General features: G+C 42.1%; 1 protein-coding gene across 3 annotated transcripts in view; it reads left to right on the top strand.

The window, feature by feature from the left end:
• Grb14 (growth factor receptor bound protein 14) overlaps positions 1–18,018 on the top strand; it is a 106,980-nt gene that overhangs the window by 49,980 nt on the left and 38,982 nt on the right. For all 3 annotated transcript variants that reach the window (XM_059260556.1, XM_059260555.1, XM_059260557.1), the window contains one exon: positions 15,855–16,011. In XM_059260556.1, the coding sequence (XP_059116539.1) occupies positions 15,855–16,011 (157 nt within the window). The remainder of the gene's footprint in view (positions 1–15,854; positions 16,012–18,018) is intronic.

Genomic DNA, 18,018 nt, shown 5'->3' with positions numbered 1-18,018 from the left:
TGCTTATATGTATAGGGCTGACCACTTGGTATTAGATAATCATTTAGGGGTGCATCCTCTTTCTTTCAGCAGTCATTAATTATCTGTAGTTCTTCATCTAGGGATGGGGACCCATGAGATTTTCTTCATTTGTGTTGGCTTGTTAACTGATGATGCTGTGGTGATATTGTTTAGGAGACCATATTGTTGAGATTTTGTGGGTGCAGCTTCCTCTTTATATATAGAAATTACCGTCTCATAGCAGATGTCCTGGTCCTCTGGCTCTTACAATCTTTCTGATCTCTCTTCTGTGATGTTTCTGAGACTTAGCTCTAGGAGTTGTGTTGCAGATTTATCACTTGGGGCTGTGCACCACCAAAAGCTATTTACAGAGTCAATGCAATGCTATCAAGACACTTATAACATTCTTCAGAAAGGCAAAACCATCCTCAAGTTCCCATGTAATCAAAAGGACTCCAAAGCAACCCTGAAGAAAAAGAACAATGCTAGAGGGATGACCATTTTGTATCTCAAGATGTGTTACAGAGCTGTGGTAATAAAGCTAGTATTCCGTCGGCACAGAAACAGACATGAAAGTGAAGAGAACAAAATCGAAGATGCAAACATGAGTATGTGTAACTGATATCTCACAAATAGTGCTGGGAAAACTGAGTGTCAACATGTAGAAGAATGAAATTAGACCCATATCTGTTGCCCAGCACAAAAATTAGCTTCAAATGGATCAAGAACCTTGATAGGAAACCCCAAACAATGAAATGTCTAGAAGAAAACATGGGCAACACCCTACAAGGCATAGGGTAGAAAAGGAGTTTCTGAAAGGACTCTATTCTCCTAACAATTTAGGCATCAGGATTCTTTGGACAGAAATATGTGAAGGGTGGCCTTGAGGCTCAGCTAGACATCACTACCATAAGTGCCTCTGTTGTCCTTGGCATTCAGTAAATATTTGTAAATACTATACTGTTATGATACCATGTACCAAGTTTGGTGATGTCCTTTGGAGGAAATGTATTCTGTGCTTGTGTGGGGATGGCAGGTGGGCTAATTGGGGAGATGGCTGCTTCTCTGAGTGGGGCAGGGCCGTGGGTGTCTACAGGTGGCACTTTAATTTAGATGGAGTCTTGCTTGGAGGATACAGTGGTAATTATCTCTACTTGTAAAATCTCATTCCTTTTAAATCTTGGTTTTCTTCCTGCTCATGTCATTTTTATTAGGGTAACTTAACTTTGTCCTTAACTCAGAAGGGTGTCACCCAGAGCATGGTTTGGGTTATATTTACACAGAGTATTCCCTTCCTTGAGAAATAAGGTTTCAGTAAACATGCTTTGGTGGACATTGTGTGTTTTGGAGGTAGAAAGCCTGGCATCTGAGCTCAGTACTCTCCTTAACCTGTAGAGTGACCTTAGGCATATCCTTTCTTACGTGAGAGCCAGTTTCTCTGTGTTCCTCACAATGCTGTATTTACATGGACCACTGGTGAGCACAAAACAGACAAATACTTAAAAGCATTAGCACATAGCAGAAGCCCAGCAAGTGTGCTTTACTTTCCTGACCCAAGAAAAGGCATGTGCTGTGTTTTTTATTCATTTGTGAGATTGGGTTTTGATCTGCTGTCATTAGTAGAGTGTGTATTTGCTGAGAGGCAGTTCCTGTATGTAATCCAGAATGGCTTCAACCACTACATTCTTTCCTACAGCCTCCTGAAAGCTGGGAGAACAGATGTGCACCACTGTGCTTGGCTTCAAAATACCATGTTTTATTAGCTTTATGAACAGTTTAAATTGCATTGTATGAGAAAATATTAAATAAAAACTTTGCTATAATCAGGAATTTAAGTTTCCTGCTAAAGTGGTTACCTACAATTTCTTTGTTGTAGCAAATGAATTCAATAAAAACTTATTGTCCTTTATATCATGCCACCAGGGCCAGAAGAATGGCATACTTTACAAATTCTATTCCCACTGCTGGCTTTCTGTAACCGTATTTACAACTGCCATGGAACTTAAGAAAATGAATTACTAATATGTAGAGTTCACATATATCTACCTCTCATCTGTCTTTTCTGGGAGCGTACATTGAAATGCAACAAGATAAGCAGTTAGATGATTCTTCCTCTCAGGGGTTGTTAGTCAGGGACTTACAGATTGTGTGCTTGTGCAAGACTGAGCTGTATGAAGGCCGAAAGGTTGGCAGTGTTTGCAGGTTAGCTGCGTGGCACTGGGGCTGTGTCACCTTTGATCATGACATGGACAGCGAAAACACAATATTAATCTATACAGGCAGGACACCCTTAATTTGAAAATCCCATATGTGAAATACTCCTAAATTTAAAGCAAAAATAATGTGAACCAAAGACACTGAATAGAATTGCCCCAAACTCTGTATAGAGTGTAGATGAAACATAACTGATTCAGATGTTGACAGGGGGGGGTCTTACTTTGGGATAGCTCATTGTGTATGCACAAATACTCCAAAATGAAAAAAAAAAGGAAAAGAAGAAAGAAAAGAAATCTGATATACTTTTCACCGAAGCGCTTCAAACGGGCTACTCAAACGGCAATTCCTATTATTTGTGTAAACTTGGTTTTTGTGACAAGAAGATACTGACCTACTATTGATATTTCTCAACATTTTTGTTTTTCTTTATTCTTCTTAGAGTTTTATTCATTAGGGTGAAAAGCCACAGTCCTGGGCTTTTTTATTATTTTTATCCAGCTCCAACTTGTTGCTTTTGACCAGTTAGAAGATTCTCTGGCCTTCCCCAGAGAGCAGTAGAAACCAAAGCAACTGTGATCCACTTAGCATCAAGTCACATTCTCTGTAGTCTTCATAAGAGCCTCATAAGGTTGGTGGCCAAACCTGTTCTGGATAAGGAAGATTGGTTTGGAGAAAGGTCATCACCAAAGCTCCCACTAGTAAATGACAGGGGGCGGGGCTATAGGCTAGAACTCTCTCCCCAGACAGAAAGCTGTCACCAAACAACCTGGGCACACATGCTGCACACCCACACTCCCTGTAACAGCTGAGGAACGCATACTGCATGACCCTGCTGTGCAAAAGAGCTAGGCACATACACTGTACACCCCTGCTCTGCACAACATTCTAGGCACACAGTGCATGGCCCTGCTCCGTACAACATCCTAGGCACACACACTTCATAGCCCTGTTTCACAGAACAGCCTGGGCATGCATACTGTACACCCCTGCTCTGCACAGCATCCTAGGCACACACAGTGCATGACCTGGCTTCACGGAACAGCCTGGGTACACATACACTGCATGGCCCTGTTCCACATAACAGCCTGGGCACACCCTGCAAAGCCCCACTCTATACAACATCCTAAGCACACACAGTGCATGGCCCTGTCCCACAACATCGTAAGCACACACAGTGCACAACCTGGCTTCACAGAACAGCCTGGGCACACGCTGCATGGCCCTATTCCACACAACATCCTAGGCACACACTGCATGGCCCTATTCCACACAACAGCTTGGGCACACACAGTGCATGGCCCTATTCCACACAAGAGTCTGGGCACATACAGTGCATGACCCGGCTCCACACAACATCCTAGGCACACACTGCATAGCCCTATTCCATACAACGGCCTGGGCATACACAGTGCATGGCCCTATTCCACACAAGAGTCTGGGCACATACAGTGCATGACCCGGTTCCACACAACATCCTAGGCACACACTGCATAGCCCTATTCCATACAACGGCCTGGGCATACACAGTGCATGGCCTGGCTTCATGGAACAGCTTCTCCTCTTACCTGTACTCTTCACATGGGACAATTCTCACCTCTTCTGCCAATCTACTTTTGCCCTCTGGTCACTGCTCCTTGCTGTGTCCTCAAGTCTTACTTCCAAGCCTGTGACTAAGCTAACATGTCAGAATACCTGAGAATACACTTAGGGTTCTAAGGGTTCCTTAGACTCCGTCACAGTAAACTTCCTCTGCTTTAGACCTTACAACACTGCTGCTAAGACACAATAGACAACACTGAGTGCTGTTGGCTCTTTGTACACTGTAAGGTTTGAGGTGCCTAAGGTGCAGAAGATAGTCAGTTGATGGTTACCAGTCTGACCCAGATCAAATTCCAGTATTCCCAGCACTGTAGACACCTGGGCTGTAACTCCATGGGAACAGGCACCGAGCCTCACATTATTTTGTAAACCACAATGCCTGGTCCATGCCTGGCATGGAAGGCTGATTAAAAATAGCTGGCCTGGTGGACAGTCTCAGACTTCTGCTTGGGGCAGTCTGGAGGGCTGGCTCTCTTGGCTGTGCCCCAGTCCCTTGAGCCAGAATTTAAAAATAATAATCTCTCTGTTGGCAAGGAAGTAAGTAGAACTTTTGGTAGTTTCAGATACTACCTCTCCAGAAAATATAAAAGTTTCTACCCCTGTGGGGTATTAAAAATGCTCAGTTTTCAGACAGTTCCCAAAGAGAAATTAAAAAAAAAAATGTGTTGGGAATAGACACATTGTCAGAAAGTGATTATGCACTCATCCCTATATTTTAAATCACAAGAACTCAGAAAATATTCTCTCCCCCTCCCTCCCCTCCCCTTTCTCTGGTAATTTTCAAGACATGTATTTCCTTCACTATTTATTTAGTTAGTTTTACATGTATTTATTTACTGTGTATGTGTGTTTGGGGTGGGGAATGGGTATCCTTGAAGAGGTCAGAGAATACCTTGTGGCAGTCGGTTCTCTTTCTCCACCCTGTGGGTCCCGAGGATTTTATTTAGGTGTGCAGACCTGGCAGCAAGCAGAGCCATCACCCCAGACAGAGAAATGTAATTGGCAGCGGCGGTGGGGTGGGGGGTGATGGTGGGGGAGGTGTCGGTATTTATACCAACTCAGAATAAAGACTCCCTCTGCTGGCTGTTTCTATATTTGCATATTTTCTGACAAAATATGAAAAAAGCAAACGACTCTTTGGCATTTCAAAAGCTAGGTGCTTTGTGACACACATTGCATTTATATTCTAGTCTAGTGTGTAGCTAGCTAACAGTTTTGCATCACATATCACATAGCAGTAGCCGTCTAAAGAGGCATGGACGCTGGACTAGCAGTGGGAGAAGAATTCAGGCAGCATCGGGCTGGAGCCTGAACAGGTTCCATCGCTCTGCCAGGGAACAGGTGCCCGAGCAAGCACTGGAGCCTGGACTTACGCCTTTCTAAAACTAGGGGAGTTTTTCAGTTTTTCAGACCAAAGTCTTCTAACTTTATTATCTTATTAGTTGGACAACATTGATTCCTTAAAAAAGGAATATGCATGCTTTGCATTTCACACCTATTAAATGAGAAATGTGTAAAAGTTTAACAAAAGCCAGGATTGCAGCATGGATATAAATTTATTGTCCCTAGAATTGTCACAGCACGGGAATGTTAAAATCTGGAAAGTGAGGATCTGAAAAGTGATTTTTTTTTTTTTGTGGTGCTATTTTAAGTCTATAGAGTAACACATAAATAACACAGGAAGACTGTACATAGCATATATCATTGACTAGTTGGCACTATGTATTACATAAAAATGTTATTTTATATATTTCCAGTTAAATACTACAGACCTTTTATGGAAAGCTTCATGTGAATTTCTGAGACATTAAATTACAAAAAAAATTAAAAATCAATGAAAACAAATAATTCCTAACAGTGCAGGGATACCACATGACACCACACATCTCAGTAAATGCAATACAGTTGATATGCCGCATGTGCAGTCTCCTCCTCTCCCTGGATTCTTTCCTCTCTACCCTTCTCCATTTGGCCGCCTTTCTCACTGTGTGAGCTGATTTGGAACTTTTTCATTTAGGCACCTAGTGGTTATTCGGGGAATCAATGGTTACTTAAAAACTGAAAGGAGATAGCAAGATAACATTGTGCCCAACAGAAGCTTGACCAGTAGATTTCTGCCTTAAGTATGAGTAAGTGTTAGCATTTGAGAAGGTTTGGACCTTGCAGAGAGGAGTTACTTTTATATGACTTTCATGTGCTTTAAGATACCCACTATTCAGAGACATGTCTTAGATGAAGTCACTGGGAACGTAGTGTGGGATTTATGACTTGACTCTCTGTAACACACACTGAATTCAAATGCACAGAAATGTAGTGTGTGTATGTGTGTGTGTGTGTGCATATGTATGTGGGAATAGCTTAGGTTGGAAGCCTAGATGTGAGCCAGGTCTCAGGTCTCATATGTGGCAATTTGAAATCTCTTTCCAGGTCAACTTTAGGACATATCCACTATTGAGGATGCATGGGGCCTTTTATACCCAGTGCAGAAAGGGGAACTAATTTGGTACATTCTAAACCTTCCCCCAGTGCATTCTGGGTCTGTATGCAGAACTCGATCCCCGGTTATACAGGTCTTTGAGTCTTGAATCTGTTGTCTTTGACCAGGCAGTCCTTATAACTGTCCAGATGAAGCAGAACGGCAAGCAAATGCCTGCTAAGTCAGCACTACACAGGAAGCTCATAACTATCCACCCTGAGGTGGTCTGAAGAGGAAAAAGGTTAGGATGAGCTTAAAGACCCCAGATCAGAAGGAAAGTGAGGGACCTGCCTTCTCAAACCCAGATCTTCTGAATGGGAAAAAAGAAGATCCAGGGCAGATCTTAGTAGCTAAACTCTTTCCTGGGTGATGCCCTCACCATGAGGCTGTTCATCAGTCTTTTCTCTTGAGACTGTTAGGCAAAACCATGCAAAACTTGTATTTTAAACCTTACCACTATATCTCCAGCTAATTTTGGCTTTAGAGGTGCCTTATAATTTGAGTGTTGTAGACATGGTCCTACATTGTGGTGGTACCAAGAGAAATAGGTGCCCAGCAGGTCTGGGTGAGGCCACTTTCCCCTTGGTAGTCTGCTGGCAAGGATGAAGCTTCACAAGTCTTGTGAAGGCAGTACCAGTCTCCTCATTTTGGATTGTTTTCTGCAAAATTATTACTATTATTATTATATTTGTTTTTTTCCTTTCTTAATATCTTTTCTTATAATATTTGCTCCACCCAGGTTTTCCCCTATGTGTTTTAACTTTTCACCCAACCCCAAACATGCCACCATGCCACCATAATCTCCTGGTTGGCCTTTGTTCAGCCAAGAAATGCCATGAACACTTGTTAAATTTTTTGTCTTTGGTCTGCTTGTGTGGTTTCAAACTGGAGGGCTCGATACTGCTGCTGTGGAATCCCTAATGTCTCACATGGGGCTACAGACAATGACTCCATTCACTACGGAATAACTGTTTCAATTGTCCGCTGTGAGCCCTGTGCTCTACTAGCTGATTTAGAGATCATGGGAGGCAGCTATAACTCCGAGTCATGTGGCATTCTGGGTAGCAAGGACCTTGGATGTTGATGGCATAGGTGCACCAGATGTGGAATAGACACTCTGGCCCTAAACTGGAAAGATCATTGAAACCCCCTTCATAGAAATAATGGTGTGTCTGAGATTTTAGGGAAGAAAAGTAGGTTGTGGGGGGATGGCTCATGTAGTACCAGCAGTTCGTGCTTTAGTGCCAAGGTCCTGTGTTTTGGAAAGAACTCGGCTCTTGTAAGAAATGGGGGTGGTGGTGGTGGGTGGTTGGAGTCAGGGAGGAAGGAGCAGGTTGTGTGGAATGAAGCCCAGAAGCAGAGTAAATGGATGAGGTAGATCTTGTTATGTCAGTTCCTGAAAGTCATTATTAGTGACATTTACCTGTTTTGAATTACTCAAACCAATTAAAAACGCACAGTTTGTGCTCTGGTATAATGCTTTTTCAATATTTCCTTCAAATTTAAGACTTTATTATGTCTCGTGTCTCTGAACCATGTCCTCCTCTGCTCTCTGTATTTCACACCTAGGAAAAGAGTTCAGTAGAGACATAGAAAGCAGCAGCTTTTCCTGAGAATCAGGGGCTTTTGGAGCAGAGCTGTTCTAGAGAGTCAGTGTTTGAAAAGCAGAGACACGGAATAAGAACTAATGAATGCATTATTTCCATTCCCTTAAGCAAACACACAGACTTGTTTAATTCAAAATCCCTACACTGTCTCCTCTTATCTTGGGGCACAGCAGTCCTTATTTAGAAGAATGTGAAGATTCAAGGCTGCTCTGACCTTGCTATAAAAATATTCGCATGATTTAAGTACATCTTCTATCTGTTAAAAAACAACAGAAATCTTGAACCATGAGAAGATGTTTTGTAATCTGACTTTAGTTGGTGATGAACTTTTGAAAAATTACAGGAACAAAATAAGCTCTACTTTGGAGCCCAGTTCAGGGAACTCCTTGGTGGAGCTTTCCTCTTAACTTTAATTTCCTAGTAATTACATGCTAATGATAGCTATGATTAATACATATGATAAAATAATGGAACTTTGTGCTTAAACAGTTTTTATAATTGAGGCTGTTGTAAGATCCATTTAAAATACATTCACCAAATTATTTTAAATTCAATATTAGTTAATAGTACTTGAGTTCAAACTTTTCCTCGAATAGAAACTTCAGCACAGGAGACATCAGGGTACAGTCATGCCCCGGACATTATTCCTCTATGTTTGCCCTTTTTTCTTCCTCTCGCTCCATTCTATTGATTTTTATTATTACTGGTTAGCACACCTGCCTCCACACACACACATTGAATGACAAGCCCTGGACCACCCTTTGAAGAAGCAAAAGACACTGAGGGCAAAACTCTGGGGCATTCATCAGTTTCCCACGATGGCAGTCTGGAAAACCCTTGTAAAATACTCAATCCACTCACCAATCCTGACTCATTCCCGCTACTCTTGAAAGGGACTGAGAATCCCTTTGGCATCCACTGCTGTGGTCAGCAGTGGGGCCAGGGAAGGGCCTTGCTTAGTGTCTGCTCTGTTTTCCAGGGTTTCTCCATACAATCTATTCTTAAAATCAAATTCCAGGTGATTTCACAGAAATCCACAGAGTGCTCTGAGAGCAAGGCAGTGCATACTGCCCTAACTCACAGCCTCTGTCTTTATTTCTATTTTTATTTTTATTTTTAAGACTCAACCTTCAGTTTATATTTTAAGTATTTTGTCTCTTTAAGTCTAGGACCCTCAATCATTGTTCTGAGGTCAACTATTCTGTGTGTGTGTGTGTGTGTGTGTGTGTGTGTGTGTGTGTGTCCTATTTAAACAGATAGGTGGGTTTTGAAATCTCTTTCCTTTGCTTATTTTGTGTGGAAGAAGAGGAGTTGATGGATCAAGGGTTTAAACTAGGATATCCCCGTAAACAGATGCACTCACCCCTACTCCAGACTGTGTCCCTGCCCTGTGATCTCGCGTGCTTCAGGCCTGTGCTGCTGGAGCAGACTTCGGAGCTCCCACCAGCTCTGAAGGCTGAGATGGTTCAGCTTGCTCAGTTTGTCAGTCATCTGCTCACATCGAAGGATTTCTCCTTGTCGTCGCCATTGCATACACCTTGGCTTCCCTCGGGCAGTCTGTTTATGCTAGAGAGATGCTCTAAACAGACCTATCAGAGCTGTGAGTCACTTGTTACTCAACTGTCTAACTTGCTAAAGCCAGTCGGTTCCTATTCTTTGGATCCAAGCAGAATTTCTTTCTTCTGGTGTACAACTTCAAATGCTATCAGTCTTCTCATCCTATTTTCTTCACACTATAAAGCAGACTGGGGGTTTGGGGCACTTAACTAGAAATGTTTAATATTCTTTTATTAAAAAGCATGATTATATAAACTTCAGCCCTTTTTAGCTTTCAGGCTGTAGCAGAAACAGGATACGAATATTGTGTTCTAAGGGATCTCAAGAACAGTGTGTTATTTGTTTTCCCAAGATTCTAAACAGTCCAAGCTTGAGTTTTACACACACCAGTCCTGTGGCTTCTGTGAGGAGTTGATTTCTTTTTCTTAGATAGGAAGTTTTTAGTGTAGCAATGCTTTTTGCAAGACACCTAACCCCACTTGAGAGCTGAGGCTTAGATTATCTTTTGTCTTCACATATTTAAAGGAGATAAGTAGACACAGAACAGAGCTTTCAATTGCCTTTCTGCACTAGTAGCATGAAAAATGTTCTATTACTGAGTGGGTTCCAGAGACCCTAGGGATGTGCTACAGAGGAATGCCAACCTAGGTAAAATCTCACCACACCACTACACACACAGATAGACACACAGACACACACACACAGACGCCCATACACTCTGCACAAGCACTCTGCACACATACATACACACACCACACATACCTCACACATAACATACTGCAGACATACATGTACCACACAAACATGTACACACATACCACCCATATACACATGTGCACACACATGCCACACATACATATATGCATATAAATGCATATACACAGAACACAAAAGTGTATATTTGAAAAACATCAGCATTAAATAAGTTTTCCTTCTGTCTTTTTTTTTCTTTTTACAAAATCAGGCTTTTAAATGGAGTTCAAACCAAAATATTGCTTCTTTTCCGTACATATTATTTTTTAAAATCAGTAACACTTATTCTATAAATTTCAGTTGCCTTTGTGGCCAAGTTCAAGAAAAGTTTCTATTGGCTTTGCTTCTGAAATTTAATTATCTGGTACTTATGCACTGGAGATAGATATAATTGATAGGTATAATAAAGTAATGAGGCTCTTGGGTTACATGTCTCAATTCTTGGTAATCTTCAAAATTTGTAACCACAGAGGCTGCGTGAAGCAGTGGAGTTTCCTGGGTGGGTGGCTAAACTCTTGGTTTCTCAGTCTTCCATCCTGCTCTCTGCTCTTCTTGCCCTTGCTTACAATCTAATCTAGTGTAGCTTCTGAGTGTCTCTGGCTTTATTTTTGTAGCTTCCATGAAATCAAAGATGGACATGGAAATTAAGAAGCAGGCTTCTCTGACACCAGGTGATGAGAGTTTGCTGTGAGAAAACACACAGGGTAGTCAGGAAGCTGAGGGGATCTTTCCAGTTCACCCATCCTTCTCCAGCCTCTCTTCCTGGGTTTTGGCTGCAGGACACACCATTGCTCCACTGAGTCCCATGCTCACCCAATGGTTATGCTTACATGGCTGTTGGCAGGAGCATAAACTTCTAAAGTTTGGTCAAGTACACTGTAAACACAGTAGGACGGGCACAGTGGCAGCGTCCCTTTGACAGTCAGCCCTGGTCTAGCCTGGTCTCTTACCCCAGACCCATATGTAGGAGGCATGCCCTCATGAGCAACAGCCTACCGAGACGATGGCACAATGAAACTCTACACAAGTCACTATGCAGGGAACTGCTAGGAGACAGGTGACAGGAGGACAAGTTCAACAACCATCATGATTCTCCATGGCTGCCTCAGTGGCTTTGTAACTCGAGTCTGCCATATTGAATCAGTTCCTACCTGGGATTTTTTTTTCCCCACTGAAAAATTGTGTATACAAACAACTTTCCGGAACAAAGATATTTTTGAGTAATTATATTTACCGTGGTGGAAAATAGTTTCAAATTGGATGTCAAGAAGATATATTGAATATTTACTGTGTGCAGCATGCTGGTAGGCTTCACCATGGATATTAACTGCACCTGCTTGGCAGGGCTTCATCAAGCCAGGGTGACCTAGGGTAGGTTACTGTGGTACAAATGTAAATAGTGAATAGACAGAAACTTTTGTGGGGGTGGGCGCTTGCTAACACAGGTGGGGAAGACACATTATGAAGCTCTGAACATTCAAGATAGCCTTCTGAAGAAGAATTAATTTGAATTTAGGTGAACTGTAAGTAGGCATTTTCCAAAATAAACATGGGGGAGGCACATAGAGCAGAGATGTGAGTTCCAGGAGGAGCTTCACATGTGATAGGAAAGCTTGTTAGGTGTATTTTTTTAAATAGTATCATAGAGTGACCCATTCCATAAAACCTTGATTGCATCCAGAAGAGCCACAACCCTAGGCTGACTGCTCTCCAAAGGCCAGAGCAGAGGTCATCCCATCACTCTGGGATTAGGGTTTCAATATGTGAATTGTGTTAGGCACAAACATTCAGCATATTGCTACATGGCTTCCTCCATATGGGTTTCATCTGCCCATGGCCACTGTCTTCGTGACCAGTGGCAGCCTACATCTCCACAGCTGCAGCTCTGGAGAACAGAGATCCCACACAATGATTGTTGAACAGATATGGCTCTTACAACACTGGCCTCTGTGAGTGACTACTTCTGTCATGGTTCATTCCAAGATACCTGGCTTCCCAGGCTCTGGGGTTCCACCAAAGCCAGTCCCAGAACTCCAGTACAGCGTCCCTGAGCTGGACGAGGAGTAACCACAATTGAAAAGGTAGCTGGTGATGGAGACGGGGAAGAGGACTGCTTAGAAGAAATGACAGTCAGAGAAGACAGATAGGAGGCTAGAAGCCAAGGTTAGGGAAGCTTGTGTTGTATCCTGTAAGGGTTTGAAACCCCACTCCCTCAGGCTGGCCTCAAACCCGCTTTGTAGCCAAGCCTAGCCTTGGATTCTGGATTATCCTGTCTCTATTTCTCAAGTGCTGGGATTACAGCCAAGTGCCACCATGCCTGGCTCTCAATATTCTTATATGATTTCTTTGGGTAGTGTTTTCAAGGTCCCCAAACAGTCTTTTGTATGGCAGTATTATTTTTTTTCTTTTATTGTTGTAAACTTAGGTCATTAGAATTATGAATAATGCTTTGTTGGCCATGTCAATTCCTAAAACTCACTTTCTAAAGTTAGCAAAAACATTTTTTTTTTGAGATGTTTTGCTGAAGTGAAATTGCTGGGTCAAAGGAATGGACCTTTTAATACTTTCAATAAATATCCTCTCATTAATACACAGAATTGTGGTGATATTGTGCCCCCAATATATTGGGCACCTTAATAAACTTATCTGGGGTCAGAAAACAGCACAGCCACTAGATAGACATGGAAGCCAGAAAATGGTGGCACACACACCTTTAATCCTAGCATTCTGGAGGCAGAGATCCATTCGGATCTCTGTGAGTTCAAAGCCATACTGGAAACAGCCAGGCATGGTGACACACGCCTTTAATCCCAGGAAGTGATGGCAGGAAGCAGAAAGGTATATAAGGTGTGAGGACTAGAAAATAGTCTTGTTAAGCTTTCAGACTTTTAGCAGAAGTTCAGGAGATCCATTTGGGTGAGGACTCAGGGGCTTCCAGTCTGAGGAAACAGGATCAGCTGAGGAACTGGTGAGGTGAGGTGGCTGTGGCTTGTTCTGCTTCTCTGATCTTCCATCGTCTACCCCAATAACTGGCACTGGGTTTGTTTTTATTAATAAGACCTTTTAGGATTCCTGCTACACAGAATAATTTTTCGTTTTATGTCACCGCTCCATTATAAGAGAGAATTTACCTCATTGTGATATAATAAAGTATACTTTAAAAAATGAGAAGACTGAATTGGCCCGTTGTTCTCTACTGCTTTTGTCTGAATTACTGGCCACATGTAAATGCTGGTGTTCCTATGATAGGCATGTTTTCTGCACTGCATTTTCTGGTTTCTCACTTTGGCATGAGTGCACAGCTACAGGATTGCTCCATCACCATGTGAAGGCTTAGCTTATTATTAACTTCATACAGATAATAATTGATACTGGAGACTCTAGTACAGAGCACAGCTTGGCAAATGCTGAGTGGCTTCTTTATAGAAACTTCTAATTCTGTGTCGCTTCAGTTGGACATTGGATGCTCTAGTAGTTCACTCCTAATTCACAGAGTTGACAGAGTGTAAATTTGCTTCTTATTCACAAGGAGACTCCTAGCGGGGAGTTGTCCTTGAAGTCATTTAGGGACAAGAATTCCTTCTGCCTGTGACCTTACTCTCCTCAAGGCCTCTGCAGTTGTTTTCATTCTGGGGGAGGGTGCTGAAAGACAGTCGGGACATGTGGTGCAATTTCACGGGACAGATCCGGAGGCTTGCTGTTCCACGGGCTTGCATTCTGCTGACTAAAACTCCATTCCACGGCCACACGGATTGCAAGCGAGAAAAGAAGTGTTAAAGGACACGTGAATACCCACTGAGCCCTTGCTCAAACTGCCTGACGTCCCTGAAGCTGCAACATCTTGCCAGATAGTCTGTTGTGTTCTGGGCTTCATGACTATGTCTCAGTGTAGAGCACCCAAACCTCTTCGACTGTTTACAAAATGTAAATATGGAAAGGAAAATGTAGAATATTGATAAGAAGCTCATAGTTTTTAATAGACCCGAATGGTGAAGAAATGACAGACAAGTCATCAAATGGAACTTGGTTCAGATACTGGAGAGAAGATAGAAGTTGTTGAATGAAGTGGTTTGGTACCTAGTTGTAGATGCATGCAAGAAGATGAAATGCACAAGGGATTTTGTAGGGAGTTTATGCTCAATTGACAAATTTGATGACTCACAAGAATGACATTTGTTTGAACGGAATATTTTAATGAATGTCTTTGTATAGCATGGAACTGTCTAGAAATCTGAAAGTCATGCACCTGATAAGGCTACTTTCTTACAACTCAACAGCAGAAAACAATCAGAGTGAGAAACGAGCTGCACCATTTCTCTAAAGGTATTAGAATGGTCAGCTGACAGGTGTGTGAGAAGACACTGAGCCCTGAGAAGTATAAATCAGAAACACTATGAGGTGCCGTCTTGCAGAGACCAGAAGATGTTGCTCTGGAGATGATGTGGTGGAAAGGAGAAAGGCTTCTATTTGGATGCAGGAAGAAGGGCATATTAATCAGCATTATGAAAAATGGCACAGATGTTTCTAAAGAAATTACATAGAACTATCCATGTGACTCAGTGGGCAGACACTCAAAGGAACTAAAATCACTACCTCTTTCAGAGATTTGTAGTTTTGTGCTCATTGTGAAGTTATTAATGATGCCACTATATGGGAACCACCTGTGTCCCACTAGCAGACAGATGTATAAAGATGTATTTTATGTGTATGTATGATCATAATGGATCTTTTAAAAGGAGGAGATCCTGAGCTGAGTGTAATAGCTTTTGCCTGTAATCTCAGCATTTGAAAGGCTGAGGCAGGAGGACTGCTGCAAATTTCAGGCTAGCCTGGGTTAAATAGTAAGTTTGAGGCCAGCCCAGGCTACATAGTAAGATCTTTTGTCAAAAGAGAAAATAGCCCTGTTTGCCTCATGTCTTAATCCAGACACAGAAGGAAGACATCTCATTTATGTTTGGAAGTATTGAAGAAAAAATGTCAAGTCTATAGCTATACAAGATAAGGTAGTTGTCACTGGGTGCAAGGGTGGGGAGGTATAACTCTGATGTGCAAATCAGCAGATGCCTGGGAAGAGAAAGTCTGCAGCTTGTAAAGTCCAACACGAGGACTGTGGACTGGTGTCATGTGAGATATGGCAGAGTAGGTGATCTCAGCTCTCTTGCAGTAAGCAGAGTGTGGATAACTGGAGAATGATTGACACATTAGTTGCTTCCATGGTAACCATTCTATTAGTTATGTCTATCTCATGATTTCATGCTGAATACCTCAGCTATAAAGAATCACCATGGAAACAAAATTTGGTATGTTTGAAGAATTATTAGGGTTGTGATAATTAGCATGGTAAGATTCATGTAAATGTGAGTGGCACCATTACACAGGCTAGACCCTGGATTCAGTACATAAGAGGAATTGAGCTGGGCACAAACATTCATCTCTCTCTGCTTCCTGACTGCAGATACAGTGTGGTGACCAGCCACTTCAAGCTCCTGTTGCCATGACGACCCATCATGATGGCACAAATTCCTTGTAACTATGAACCCCAAATAAACCCATCGTTCTTTAAGTTTCTTTTCTCAGGTGTTTGGTCACAGAAAAGTAACCGAGACAACTCTCTGAGCTCTTTCTCTCGTTTCTCACAAACGCAGGTGATTAAAGTCTACAGTGAGGATGAGACCAGCAGGGCCTTAGAAGTGCCCAGTGACATCACCGCCCGGGATGTTTGCCAGCTCTTGATCCTGAAGAATCACTATGTGGATGACAACAGCTGGACCCTTTTTGAGTACCTGTCTCGCACAGGTGTAGGTAAGGACGCAGGACTACTGTCTAATAGTGTCTGGTTTTCTTCCGGTGCACAAAAACAGATCAATTACGTGTTGAGCAGTCCTTTCTTCTTTTTCATTTGGAGCCATGGACAATGGACAAAGAAAGCACAGAATAGAAACAAAGGTAGAAATGTTGTAAACATGTCACCCTTCCTAGTTAAATCATGACGGAGATGTGTCAATTTTGGAACCAAAGCATAGAGTTAAATTTCATAGTCAAATCTCGTAATAACAGGAAAACCCCCCAAGAAGTTAGTAGAAAAAGATTTTGTTTGGTCTGCTTGTGAGTTGGTTGGGAGTATACACTCTAGATTTTTTTTGAAGACTTAAAAAATAGTAATCCAGACTTAAAAATAGTAGTCTTTTCTCAAATATTTAATGGGATACATCTCTGGGTTGTAAATTGTGGAGGGAGTTTTAAGGTCTTCTTTTAATTAAATATAAACAATTTATTGCCCCTGAGAGTGAGAACAGGGTTTGGTAATAATTTTGCCTCTACTTTCTTATTCTTGTAGGTACTTAGGTAGGAAAGCATGCTTTTGTCTTTAAGTAGGTGAGGAAGGAAGGGATGGGTTATGGCAAGCTAGTTCATTCATTCAGCTTTGTGTTGCTTTCACATGGGTGCTGTATCAAGTTACCATGAACTTGCTTGCTTATAACAATGCAGTTGACCGTCTCACACTTCTGGAGGTATGACATCAATGCCTTTGGATGAGGTGAAAGTTTGGGTGAGTCCTTTGGAGGCTCTGGGATAGAATTTTCTTCTTCTTTTTCTTCTTCTTTTCAGTTTCTCATGGCTGCCAGCATTCCTTGGCTTGCAGACTCATCACTCTGACCAGCCCCCTTGGTCCAGTAGTCTAATTCTCTTCTGTCTCTATTAAGTCCCCTGTTTTTATCCCAGCAATGTTTAGGGCCTCCCCCGTCATCTACAGCAATGCCATTGTGTCAGATTCCTTACTTAATCATACCTGCAAAATCTATGTTTATCTTTGGAGGGCAGGTGTTCAATGCACCACACATTACTTCTCTTTTTATTAACTGTTACTAAGCAATTTTCAAAATAATTTCTTATAGCTTACTATTGACAGCCAGATTACTTCCAGTGATTTATTTAGAGAACTGTAGAGGATTTTTTTACACTCATCTCAACAGTCGTTCACTTTTTTGACATAGCTACAAAAGTATACATTTTTACCTTTGTTTCATTTGTTCTGCGGTTTATATCTCAAAGCAGCATTCCAAAGTTAGGGCCAGTCCTGAAAAGAGCTTTGCCTTTTTCTCGAATGGGATGAAATTGAAAAATATGATGATGACCACCGACTTATTCGGTAGACTTTCTTTAAAAAGATTCTGGGGTTGGGCGGATGGCTCAGTTAGGAAAGTGCTTGGGGTACAAACATCCAGATCTGACTTTGATGCAAGAACTCACTTTGAAAGCCAGATGTGGTTGCTTGCACTTGTGACCCCAGTGCTGGCTAGGTGAAGGCAGCAGACCCTTGAAGCTTGCCGGCCAACAGGTCTAGTTTATCCTGCCAGCTTTAGGTACCAAGAAGAGATCATCTTAGAAAAATCAAGGGGGACATATCCTGACCTCTTGCCTCCAAATATATGCTCTGTGCTTACATACATACACTGTTGTGTGACTTTTCCTGGAGAGACATGCACAAATGTCTCCTCATCCTAGAGGGAGCTGTGCACAGACAAAGTAAAAGTTCCACCAAAGTTGCACTGGGAGGTCCAAAGAATTGTGATAACTTACTGAGGTATGGGCCAGGGGTTACTTACAGGTGTGAATAGATCATAGGCTGTTGTATAACCAAAAAGCTGCCAAATATGGCACTTTCTCTGTGACTTGCAAGGAACGTGACAGATCAGAGACTCTGCACCAGGCAGTTCAGCTTGTCAGTTTCCTCCTGTCATCCCAGCTGCTCAATCTCCCCTCCAGTTGTTTATTGCTTCCCTGACCTTGGGGAGGGGTCTTGTGGGT

The sequence above is a fragment of the Peromyscus eremicus genome, chromosome 4 (genome assembly GCF_949786415.1).
Source record: "Peromyscus eremicus chromosome 4, PerEre_H2_v1, whole genome shotgun sequence".
In the NCBI taxonomy this organism is placed as follows: domain Eukaryota; kingdom Metazoa; phylum Chordata; class Mammalia; order Rodentia; family Cricetidae; genus Peromyscus; species Peromyscus eremicus.
The sequence above is the reverse complement of the archived record's forward strand: the minus strand, read 5'-3'. Positions and strand labels throughout refer to the sequence as shown.